A 13,062-nucleotide genomic window follows, 5' to 3' on the forward strand; every position below is an offset into this window, starting at 1 on the left:
CCAGGGATGCCTCTCGTCTCTATGAGACTTGGAGTCAGCTGTTTTGTATTACGGGTCGAGTCCTCTCGTTCCCCAGTCCCCCCCCCCCCACCCCCCGGGGTGTCGACTGACTCCTTTCTCATTGCAGGGGTTTGGCAACCCCCTCCACCCGCCTACCCCATCCCCACTCCAGGGATGCCTCTCGTCTCTATGAGACTTGGAGTCAGCTGTTTTGTCTTACGGGTCGAGTCCTCTCGTTCCCCAGTCCCCCCCACCCCCCGGGGTGTCGACTGACTCCTTTCCCTAGCGGAACCGTGAACACTAGCGAGGCTATATATATATTTTTACGCTTACTCCTGCCCTTTCGTAGCCGTTTTCTCTCCGCCGCTCTGATTGGCCATCGATCGGCTGGAGTGATTTCAGCTATGCTTTGGGTTTTACAGCCTTTCCCCTGTGTCGTTCCGCACCCCACGGGACCCAGTCAATAGGATTCCCCCACCCTTCCCGTGTGACGTTCCGCATATCACGGACCCCACACGATGTTAACTCCCTTTTATTTGCAGGAATCCCTTTTGTAGCTTTCGAGCTTTGTTGAACTTTGTCGAGTTTTTTGGTTAAGGTCCCTGCGACCGTCGGTGAGTCTCTGACTCTCCCCCCCCCTTCCCCCCCCGTTTTTCCCGCCTACCCCGGTAGGCTAGCATGACCCCTGGGTCTCTCTCAGTTGTCTCCCCGGAGCCAACGGTATATCATTAACCATATTATTATTCATTATATTTTATACTCGACTGTTCCCCTTCTGAATGATCATAGCCATACGGATTTGATTTGTTTGCATTTTACCTTATTAAGTGTTTTCTACTGATTGCCCTTACAGCTTTGAATGCAACACCTACCCGGCGGTTGCCGGTTTACTTTAATCACCCGGAGCCCCCGGGCTCCTCTAGGACCCTTACCTACTATGGGATACTTATGTATCTTTATTTTACAGGTGGTCCACTGTAAGATGACAGCCTGTGCGGCTGTACTTCACCAAGCTTGCGGCCACGATGTATGTAGGTCGCACGCCCACTGTGCTGTCCTTGTCGACGATCTGACCGTCTGGCACCCCGACAACTGTTTGGTGTGTTATAAGCTGGTTTCTACACTCACCTCGGACTCGGTAAGTGGAACTGCAGTTACTATTTAGATTTACATAATATTAATCTTTGACATTTCTGTTATTTCCAATGTGCCCTCTAGTCGATGACCCCGTTTTCACAAGGAGATATCTAAACCTTCTTATTTCACTTCCTACGTTGAAGTCACTTGCCACTAGTAATGGTCTATTCTCTTTCAGAGCTCCCAGCCTGCTAAGACCTCAGCCCTGGCGACCCTTAAGGTCTGGGTTGGCGGGTTCGCCCGCAATGTTAAGGCTAAGAAGCCTTATGTTCTCTCTGAAGAATGGTGTTCCCTTATCTACCCCAACGCAAAGACATCGGCTGCGGTTCCCAAAGATGTGGCGGACCCCATCATCGCTAAGATCGAGACCTTGCTCTTAGCCCAAGACCAGGAGGAGATGGGCGAGACCATAGCAGAAGACGTCGCGGCTATTAGCCTCAACATAGGCACCGATGGCCCTTGACGAACCGGATCCAGGTAGGGAGGTAAGTGAGGCAAGTGGGTCCTGGGCTAAGATTCCTCTCCTTAGCCCGACTTTCTCTTCTACTACTTCTACCCATTCTTCTTTTCAGGGCTTCCTGGGGAAACACGGGGCTGATATCAGGCCTCGCCCAGTTACCCCGAAGATTAAGGCTCAACGCAGGCCTTTTTCTCAAGACCCGTAAGTCTTCCAAGTCTCCGAAGTCTGTCAAGACTTCTTCTTCTAGAGTCCCCAAAGACTCTGCTGTCGCGTCTTCGTCTTCTCATGGTTCGAGAACGACGCCAGCCTCCGTTCCCACCCCGGTGGCTCCCTTTGACCCGGAAGCTTTCTCCAACAAGCTTTTGACTCAGATCGGGTCCATGATGTCATCCCTCACTGAGAGGATGCAAAATAATGAGAGCTTAGTGGAAAGCCTCATGTGTTCGGGACTGCCGCAACAGCAGCAATACGCCATCCCCGACGCCTCCATGCTCCCGGAGTTTACGAAGAATAACCCATGGAAGATGGCTCTGCATTCTCCTTTCAAAGATGGCATGCTGACCATTGAGGGTTTTGGCACCCGGCCTATCGAGGACTTTGAGTTCTACCCGCCGGAAGCTCTTATTCGGTTGGATAAAGTTCCTAAGGAGACTGTTATCTATCCTAAGGAACAAGCCCAGTCTACCTGGGTTCGCACATTGAATGAGTGGGATTGTGTGAACACTATGCTCACACTCCACAAGAGCTCATATACGATGTTCGTGGTGGATGAGCAAACCCCCACTCCATGCGTCACCAAGATGATGGACCTAGCCTATCAGGCCATCAAGGAGGACAAGCCGTTACAGCAGCTTCGGGAGATGGACCTGACTTCCCTCCTCTTCCCGGGTGACCCCGAGTGCTGGCCTAACGCCCCGGCCACCTTCACGACAGGCAAACTGAGCGCTGACTGTGCCTCCACACAGTTCAGCGAGCATCTCCCCAGGCTTCCGGACTCGCTGATCCGCCTTGAGTTCGAAGCCCGGTGCAGGCTCAGTAGGTCTATCAATTCAGCCACTATGGCTGAGGTGACCGCCATTACATAAGAGGAGGAACCCCTCTTTAAGGTTCTCACTAAATCCCTCTTGCAGACTCTGTTGGTCGATGCCTACGAGTTCCTCGCAGCCAGGTTTCGTTGCTGAAGACATGTTTTGTCTGAGGCTACTATCAGACATGAGCCTAACAGGCTCATTAAAGCCCCAGTCTGGGGTCCTGATCTATTCCCAGAGAACTTGGTGAACACCGTCCTCAGCGAGGCTGCCAGGGTTAACCAAAGCCTCAAGGTTAGGTGGGGCCTAGTCCCCAAGCGAAAGTTTGAGCCAGCTGGCACCTCTGCTCGAGGCAGGAGCCAGCTGGCACCTCTGCTCGAGGCAGGAATAGGCTGAGGCCCTTCCACTCCTCTCAGAACCGACAACCCCTTCAGTTCGTGCAAACCGTTCCAGTGGCACAAGGTAACCAGCCTTCTACTTCGAAGGGGCACCCTCAACAACAATATGTGTTAGTCCCTCAGGCTCAGGTAGCATCGACCTCGTATGCTACCTCCCCTGCCTTTAACCCCGCCTACGAATCCCAAGATTCCTTCCAAGGCTACCAACGCCCCAGAGGCTCCGGCACCAGAGGTGCCTTTCGTAACAGGGGTAGCGGAAGGGGTTTCACCCGAGGCAAGGCATTCCGAGGAGGCCGGGGAGGCAAATCGTCATCAACCCATTGAAAATCCTCAGGTAGGGGGAAGACTTTACATCTTTCAAAATCGTTGGAAGTTCAGCAATTGGGCTTTCAGCATAATTTCCAAAGTTGGAGTTGGATAGAAGGGCCCCCTCCACCAACCAGTTTCTATCAACTTCCAACGAAAGAGCTAGTCTCGTTTGCAGACGACCTATTGCAGAAGAACGCAATCCAAAGGGTTCATCACATAAAATTTCAAGGTCACTTGTTCAGCGTGCCAAAGAAAGACTCAGACAAGCGAAGAGTAATCCTGGACCTGTCCCGTCTGAACTACATTCGATGCGACAAGTTCCACATGTTAACCGTCTCTCAGGTGCGGACCTTACTTCCCCGTGGGGCCGTCACCACCTCTATAGATCTTACAGATGCCTACTATCATGTTCCGATAGCAAGGCATTATCGTCCTTTCCTAGGCTTCAAACTAGGCAGCCAAGCCTACACATTCAAAGTGATGCCATTCGGGCTCAACATAGCGCCCAGGATCTTCACCAAACTGGCAGAGACGGTAATACAAGAACTACGAACCTAGGGGATTCAAATAGTAGCTTACCTGGACGACTGGCTCGTCTGGGCAGACAACGTCGAGAACTGCCTCACGGCAACAAACAAAGTGCTAACCTTCCTTCGACAGTTGGGGTTTTAGGTCAACCTCGAAAAATCCCGCCTGGTCCCGGAGACCAAGTTTCAATGGCTGGGATTACAATGGGACCTAAGTTCCCATACGCTATGTCTCCCGAAAGCCAAGAGGACAGTAATAGCAAAGAATACAAAACATTTTCTCAGGGACAAGTTGACGTCCAGGAGTAACCAAGAAAGAATCCTAGGCTCCTTGCAGTTCGCCTCCGTGACAGATATTGTTCTGAAGGCCAAACTAAAAGACATAAACAGAGTATGGCGCTCCACGGCAAACGGGAAGCATCGAGACAAAAGAGCTCGACTTCCTCCAATACTAAGAAAGAGACTTCGGCCATGGATAAAGGTCAAAAGTCTATCGAAGTCAGTCCCCTTACAACATCCGGCCCCAGGACTCGTCATTCACACAGACGCCTCTTTGACAGGTTGGGGAGGATACTCCCAACACAGGAAAATCCAGGGACTATGGTCGACTGTATTTCGACAACTTCACATCAATGTTCTAGAGGCCATGGTGGTATTCCTTACTCTAAAGCGACTGACCCCAGCCAAGAACCTTCATATCAGACTAGTTCTAGACAGCGCAGTCATAGTCCACTGCATAAACAGAGGAGGCTCCAAGTCAGCCCACATAAATCACGTCATGTTAGCAATATTTTCCATGGCAGCATCGAATAAGTGGCATCTGTCAGCAGTGCATCTAGCAGGAGTGGGGAATGTAGTGGCGGACGCACTTTTGAGGACAACTCCACTGGAGTCGGAATGGTCCCTGGATCAACAATCATTCAAATGGATCTTATCTCAGGTCCCGGGTCTCCAGGTAGACCTGTTTGCGACAGAGTCCAACCACAAACTAGAATGTTACGTAGCCCCCAACCTGGACCCTCGGGCTTATGCCACAGACGCAATGTCGTTAGACTGGAACACTTGGAAGAGGATTTACTTGTTCCCTCCGATAAATCTTCTGATGAAAGTGTTGGACAAACTCAGGTCTTTCAGAGGCCAAGTAGCTCTGGTAGCCCCCAACTGGCCCAAGAGCAGTTGGTTTCCTCTGTTGGTGGAACTGGGTCTCCACCCTCGACAGATACCCAATCCAATACTAACACAAGTAGTACAAACTCGCAATGTGTTAGCTTCCTCAAGAATTCAGAGTGCCCTAACTTTATGGACTTCATGAAATTTGCAGCCCAAAGAGGTGCAGCTATTGATCCCCAAAATACCCTGTTTTTGGAATCGGACAAAAGGGAATCCACCCTCCGACAATATGACTCAGCTGTTAAAAAACTTGCAAAGTTTTTAAGGGACTCAAAGGTTGAAAAGATGACTATGAATCTGACAGTAACCTTCTTCAGAACTCTCTTTGAATCAGGCCTTGCAGCCAACACCATTACTACGATTAAGTCAGCCTTGAAAAAGATTTTCCATATTGGTTTTAATATTGACCTTACGGATTCATACTTCTCGTCAATCCCGAGAGCCTGCGCCAGATTGAAACCATCAACTCACCCTAGCGCAGTTTCCTGGTTTTTGAATGATGTCCTTAAGATGGCCTCTGACACTCTTAACGAATCTTGCAATTACATAGCGTTATTAAGGAAGACCTTGTTCCTATTGAGCCTAGCTTCTGGTGCCAGAATTTCAGAACTGTCAGCTTTGACTAGAGACCCAGGTCATATTGAATTCCTCTCTTCAGGAGAAGTCCTTCTCTCCCCTAACAAAGTTTTCTTGGCTAAAAATGAGGACCCTCAGAACAGATGGTCCTCCTGGAAGATTGTTCCACTTCCTCAGGACCCATCCTTGTGTCCAGTTACCACCCTGAAATCCTACTTAAATAGAACTTCCATGAAGTCCACAGGGCCCTTATTCATTAGAGAAAATGGAGGAACCATTACCCTGAAAGGAATCAGACAACATATTCTTTATTTTACTAAACAGGCTAACCCTGAATCATTCCCCCATGTCCATGATATACGAGCTGTAGCTACTTCAGTTAATTACTTCCACCATATGAATTTTGATGAGCTTACGAAATATACAGGCTGGAAGTCCCCTAAAGTTTTTAAACGCCACTACTTAAAACCTTTGGAAGCTCTAAAATTTGCTACAGTAGCAGCTGGGAATGTGGTTCCTCCTGAAGGTAATGAGTCTTAATCACAACGTCTTGCTCTATCCCCCTTCCTCCTACCTGCCTTACTTATTGTTCCTACTTAGTTTTGGTTTTGTTTTACTTGAGCTACACCCTTATGGTGTATTGTTTTATACTCCTGTTAATAATCTTACGTTACTACGAATTGATTTTGATTATACCTGTTATTAGTCTTACTCTCCCACGAGTTGGTTTTTGTTATTTTACCATTAAGGATGTTATTTATTTTGATCTGCATCGTTATTTGCTTTGCCTTACCTGCCATCCCTAGTGTGGGAATTTTGCCATATTTGTATTTATTATCCCTCCTTAATGTTTGAGAGTACTTACCTACGGGATACCTTGTATATCCTTTTCTTGGATTAAAACATGTTTTGGTATTATTTTGTATCTAATTACTTCCCTTCAGGTATTGTGCCAAGTTTGGGCCCCCCTTTTCTCTGGCACTATTTCACTGGGCGGCACAGGTCGGAGCCCAGAAAAGGGATTTTGACGAAGGAAAAATCTATTTCTGGGCGAGAGACCTGTGCCACCCAGTGAACCCACCCTACTTCCCTCCCATCTTGGACCCCAATCTTGGGTGCTATAAGGAGTGACGTCACTGGCGTGGGTTGGACTGTTGGTAGTAGAGATCGGAGGTAGGTGTTGAACGGCACCTCGCTGTAACAGGGATATTGAGAGGAGATATCTAAATGGTGCGAGACCTCTGGTTGTGATTTATCACGCCCCAGTATATTATACCGACACCTTATTAGGTGAGCGAGCTGGGTTCAACTTAGCATTCCTATACAATTTTTTCTCTGGTAAATTTATAGCAGTTTTTACCTTAAAAATTATGTAAAAGTAGCATTTCACTGGGCGGCACAGGTCTCTCGCCCAGAAATAGATTTTTCCTTCGTCAAAATCCCTTTTTAATAACAGTAACAACATTGAAATACATTTTTCATATATTGATTATAAAAACTTAAAAAAAAACAAGAGGAAGAGAAATAGAATAGAACAGTGTGCCCAAGTGTACCCTCAAGCAAGAGAACTCTACTTCAAGACAGTGGAAGACCATGGTACAGAAGCTATGGAACTATCCATGACTAGAGAACAATGTTTTGATTTTGGAATGTCCTTCTCCAAGAAGAGTTGTTTACCATAAGTAAAGAGTTTCTTCTACTATTGCCAAGGGGAAAGTAGCCACTGAAAAATTACAGTGCAGCAGTTATCCCCTCGAGCAAAGAAGAATTGTTAAGTAATCTCAGTGTTGTCAGGTGTATGAGGACAGAGGAGAATGTGGAAAGTATAGACTAAACTATTTGGTGTATGTGCAGTAACCAGAGTGAGGAATCTTATGTAGTACTGTCTGGCAAGTCGAAAGACCCAACAACTCTATAGCAGTAGTATGTCAATGAGTGGCTGGTGCCCTGGCCAACCAACTACCTAGATGTTCTGCCCTTGATGAAGAGAGACAGCTAGTTTCAAGACAGCTACTCTCTACAAGTTTTTCCCATCAGCTCTGATGATTTATTGGGAATGGATCTCACTTTATGCAATGCTTTAAAAAAAATGCTGAATCAGCAATTTGATGTCCTGGCTTAAGAATCCATATTGGAGAAAATCAAAATCCCGACAAACAAAGAATTCATGATCATCCCCTAAAAGCATTTCATGGTGCATTTTTTTACCTTTCACAGAATTGTGGAACGTGTGAAAAATTGAAATTTTCGCAAGCGAATATTTTACATTCCATTAATGGGAAAATTTTTACAACTTACGTTCCATTCAGAAGGACAAGTCCATGAGGACAATAACACCTGTAAGAGTCTTTTCCAGGCAAACACAAGTGTGAGCATCCACCATTGTCAACTGCACATCCCACACGGTCCATTGGACGTGGTAATGGCTGCCGCTGATAGTGCATGCTGAAACATAAAGGAGTCAAGAATGGAGAGAAAAATATAGAGACTGCATTTTCATATTTTTTTCTCAATATCCAGGATATATTTACTTAAAGTATGCACAATTATATCAATAAATTTCAATGTGAGTAGTCAACATAATATTCAATAAATCAAAAAGAAGTAAATAACCAAAACCAATCTACTTGTTTTTATATCTAAACCTAAGTTCAAGAGGTTCAGCAGATTAAAAATCATACCTGTGTATATCCATTGGAAAGGCTAGGTTAGCATGAATTACAGCATGATCTCTGCCAGTTCGTTTATTGGCTGTGTGGATAGAATGTGTTCTCCAGTCAGTCCAGTAGAGGCTATCTTCAAACACTGTTATGGCAAATGGATGTGGCAACCCATGGTCTTTGATCTGAAAAATATTTTTGAGATTATAATTCAAAGCATGGATAAAAATCATACCATAAATATGATTTAGCAAAACTGTTTCTAAACTATTAATGACAGCTAGCAACAATGATTATCACTCATAAGGTATCAAAAAGTTATCAACAAAATTTTACTAAAACTACTTATAGAGAATATCTAAAATTAACACACACAATCCTACTATCATAAATTGTAATTAAAAAACTTTTTTAATATGACAAATTTGGAAGTAATTTGTATTTTTCCTAACAATATAAACCTGCAGCTATTTATAAGGGTATTACTTTAGGCGAAGCTGTAAGCGAGCCATTAGACTTTTAGCGAGGGTTAACCACCATACCACTAGTTATCGGGGAGAGGGAACTGGGATGGCGGGCAAATCTGAATAATTCGCTACAGGTTTGTATCGTTAGGAAAAATACGAATTACTTCCAAATTTTTCATTTGTTCCCTAACTGGAATACAAACATACGCTATTTATATGTGTTGACTCAACCATTAGGGGGGTGGACGCCTCTGCCAATCTGGCTTTTTTAGCTTCTACCCGAGGATTACCCTTTAAGTGTTACCTCATAATACAGTAGATGGAAACCCTACACCTCGCTAAAACCTTGCTATGCATGGTCTCAGGCATACACAAGCCTGAGTGTTTGCGTTAGTAGCCTAGTGGCTGTCAAGGTAATTGTTCTTCCGAGTCATAGGAATCATCTGACGTCGCCAGGATATTCCCAATACCACCTCACCAGGGTAAGGAGACGTAATAGTATTAACACAATACCAGGTTACACAAGGGAAAAATGGTTTACCTGCAGTTGGTTGAGGTCAACTGTGCAGAGGAACCTGGATGCTGATATCCCCAAGAGGGGAGTATGAAGAAAAGAAAGAGCTAGTCATTCTTATTACTTTACTCAGACTAAAACCGGGTAATCAATGCCCTCAACCTTCTGCTACTTGTCCATCAAGGAGCTTGAAGTGTTAAATCAGTTGTTGTGCAGACACCACAGGACCAATAAAGAATGTATCGAATCTCCATTGGGTTACGTCTTGCAGGTAGTGGGAGGTGAAGGTCATTTCATGCTTCCACACGCCCGCTTGTAGAACCTGCACCACAGAGTAGTTCTGTTTGAACGTTAGGGATGTAGCAACGACCCTGGTGTCGTGTGCTCTGGGTCGAAGTGTCGGAGGAGGATCTGGATTCAGACCAAGGCCAATAACCTTGTGAATCCAGGCAGAAATCGTGTTCTTCGGGATCCTCCTCTTGACATTCCCTTGGCCGATGAGGAGTGTTGACATTTGGGGCGAGCTCTTATAGTTTCCTTGAGGAAGGGCCTCAAGTTTCTCTTTGGCATAATAACAACTGATATGGATCCTTGGTGATGTTGCGAAGGACTCCCAGACCGAAGGTTCGGATTCTGGGATATGAGCTGCAAGAAACTAGGTCGAGCATTACTTGGCCCCTCATTGTGAATGAGAGACGTTAAGGGTGTTACATGGGGTTTGCCAACTCTCTTGGCAGAAGCCAACATGAGCGGGAAACCTGTCAACAAGGTCCAAAGACCTCTGCTGCTTGGGGTCGTGGAACGAGGTCTCCTTTCCGATTAAGTGTCTGTCGGCTCGAAACTATGTATGAAGGGCAATGTCAACGTGGAGAAAGGTTAATTCCTTCCAGTCTGAAGGCGAGGCTCAAGGACTAGTGGTGCATTTACTTGCCGAAACCAAGAGAAGTTTTCCTCCCGAAGGTAACTGAGGAAACCACTAATGCTGGCATAGTGGTATCAAGGGGAAGGATACTCCTTCTATGATGCCAACTTGCAATTCATTTAGCCTGGATTGGCTGAAAACAAGGATATATCCAGGTATCCAGACATACTCTTTGCAACCTGTTGCAGTAGAGACTCCCTGAGAGAGGAGGAGTTGGATAGTCTCCAGGCGTGAAGCCGTAGTGAAGATACTGCTTTGTGGAAAATGTTCACATGTGGCTGTTTAGAATTGCTGAAGGGGTTCTTTCGGGATCTCCATTGTAGTTACAGATGAGCTGACTAGGCATGAAGAGCCTGCTGGGAAAAACAAATCTTGCTGACGGGAGGAGTCTGCTGGATAAGACGAGTCTGATGGCCTGAATCCAATTCAAGTAGGATCTTTGAGGATCTACATCAGTAAGTGAGACAAGTCTTCTAATGGGACGAGACTACTGACAACGAGGCCTGCTCTGAAGGGTAATGGCGGAGACTGGGCAAACCAAATTCCTGTGGAAAGAATTCCCCAAAGTTGAGACCAACCAGGGAAAGGAAGATTCTCTCATGGATGGGAAAAGTGGCCACCGTTTGCTGCTGCTGTTAGTGGTTAGTGATCCTTCCAGCAAGCAAGAAGATTGCTGCATAGTGGCTGGTGGAGGAACTACAGTACTTTCTCGGCAGGGGAGTGGATGAATCCCTCTCTTTGCTGGAAGAATCCCACGAAGGGGAGACCAAAGGGAAAAGTCTTTTCCGCAGACGGGAAAGACACGATCAACATCTGCTGCCCTAGTTGGTAACACTCCCTACCATGGAGAGGAGAGTTCTAGCACCTAGAGACAATTCTCTTGGCCATACTCTCTGTTTCCCATCAGTGAGTTCTAGCCCACGTTGAAGGTCAACATAAGGCGTTGTATGAGAAATGAGCTGCAGCTCAAACCGAGTTCCCCTCGAAGGGAGGTGGTACCTCTTGCCTGCAGGAAGGTTGCCCCAATCTCTGAGAGGTTTAATAGGTGGTCCCGTTCAGGCTTTGACCACAGCCCAGAGGTCGAGTGGTACAGCATGCCTCCCTCTTTTCTTTGATGCATCTGGAGGGAGAAATCAATTCGAGGAAGAACTGAGGAGATTGATTCCCTAGATGAAATTCTCATCTTGCAACCTCCTTATCAGGGCAGTCTCTTAGCCAGATCTTGTAGAGAACCAGATGAAAGGAAGATACCTGGTTCCGAAGGACCTGGGATCTGGCTGTTTCTGAAGAGGTTGGATTCAACGGAGATTGATGCGGTCTTGTCGAACCTGCAGAAGTTTCTGATGTAGGACTAGCAGCAAAGGCATTGTCTTCCACCGATGAGACATCATCTAGGGGTGGATCGTGGTCGTCATTGAAGTGGCTGGATGAAGACTGCCTGATCCCCTCTGCAGGTCTCGTAATACTCAAAGAGGATTTTAGCAGTGTCTTAAAGTCCTTAGACTCTTTCTTTGGAGGGAAGAAGGTCTAGCATGGATAGTTTCGGTAGAACACCTTTTATGTTGGTCCCCCTTAAGGGAAAAGATCGTATCTTCCACAGGTTTCAGGGCTACCCTCAGATTTTGAGGGACCTCCTCGATGGGAGAGGGCCAGAAAGAGTCAAATAGGGACTCTTCCCTGCGCAAAACCACCAACTGGACTTACAGCTGTGGAGCAGGAGGACGAGGAGGAGCGGGCCCGATGACACTTGACCTTCCCTTGGAAATCCTGACAGGGTTCAGTTTAACGATGGATGATGAGACTAACTCGTCAGGGATTCATCTTGTCTGCTTCAGAGGAGAGGAAAAAACTTTAGTTTCTCTGCAGGAAGGAATCATGGATTTTCGCCTTGGATCCATCTAAGGGAAGGAAGACTCCTCCAGAGGATCCTTTGAGTTTCTGACGGAAAAGAAAGTGGAATACCTATCGCAAAGGCTTGTGTGACAGTCGAACTAAGGCTCCAAACCACAGCACTGCACTATCGGAAAGTTCCCCTGAAAGGAACGACGAAGAGGGCTTCAGCAAGCAAGTCTTATCCGCTATCAAAGAAGCTCTCGAGGAAAGCTGCAGTGCTGATGTCTCCTTCTGTGAAAAAGGAATTGGCCGTGAAGGGGGGGTCCTTCGGAATTTTGAACTCCTGCTGCTGTCTTGCCTTTTTCCGCTCACCCCGGTGAACGTGATGTTCTGCGTTTCCAGGGAGGAGAACGAGGCAAAGGAGAGCGATAGGGAGAAGACTTATGTCTCTCTGGAGGGAGCTCGGAAGCTCAAGGAGGAGAATGCTTAGAAAGCTTCACTTCCCGTGAACAGCACCGTACATTAGAGTGGTGTCGTTCTGGCGAACGTTGGCGACGATCGGGGGCTGGTTCCTGCGGTCGTTGTACTGTGGCAGTGAGGTCACACTTAGCTGTCTGTCAGCGATCTGCTAATGAAGATTGTTGGTCATTTGATGATCGTGTAAGCAATCGGCGAGTTGGCAAACGATGAGCAGCGCAAGGCTGGTGTTGTTTATCTTCCACTTTTGGAGAGCAGCAAGTCATTGGTGAATAACGAGATGGTGACCATTGAGCAGATAAAGACTGCTGACGAGCTGGCAAGTGGAGGGCTACTGGCGATCGGCGAGTTGGCGAACAGTGAGTCGGAGATTAGTGGGTAGGAGGTCAGCGCGCCGTATATTGGTGTGCTGACGATCGCTGACCTAGGGAAGGGCTTTGAACCTTAGGAGAGCAGTACAGTATACCGCTGTAAAGGATCGCGAATGGACCACCGTCGATGAATGACGAGCAGCAGCCTGTAGACGAGTCGATGATGGACGGTTGGCCGGATGGCTGGAACCAGCAGGTGAGCCCCGAATCGGA

At 46.8% G+C, this 13,062-nt stretch overlaps 2 protein-coding genes across 2 annotated transcripts in view; one reads left to right on the forward strand and one right to left on the reverse strand.

Annotated features, from left to right (window-relative positions):
* Lrp4 (LDL receptor related protein 4) overlaps window positions 1-13,062 on the reverse strand; it is a 339,698-nt gene that overhangs the window by 264,139 nt on the left and 62,497 nt on the right. The window contains exons 6-7 of the mRNA XM_068388178.1: window positions 8,287-8,450; window positions 7,904-8,050 (exon numbers count right to left, since the gene is read on the reverse strand). Coding sequence (XP_068244279.1) covers window positions 7,904-8,050; window positions 8,287-8,450 — 311 coding nt within the window. The remainder of the gene's footprint in view (window positions 1-7,903; window positions 8,051-8,286; window positions 8,451-13,062) is intronic.
* On the forward strand, window positions 4,720-6,455 carry LOC137654508 (uncharacterized). Its single transcript, XM_068388193.1, has one exon. The coding sequence runs from the start codon at window positions 4,757-4,759 to the stop codon at window positions 6,143-6,145; it is 1,389 nt and encodes a 462-aa protein (XP_068244294.1). The 5' UTR covers window positions 4,720-4,756; the 3' UTR covers window positions 6,146-6,455.

The sequence above is a fragment of the Palaemon carinicauda genome, chromosome 1 (genome assembly GCF_036898095.1).
Source record: "Palaemon carinicauda isolate YSFRI2023 chromosome 1, ASM3689809v2, whole genome shotgun sequence".
Lineage (NCBI taxonomy): Eukaryota > Metazoa > Arthropoda > Malacostraca > Decapoda > Palaemonidae > Palaemon > Palaemon carinicauda.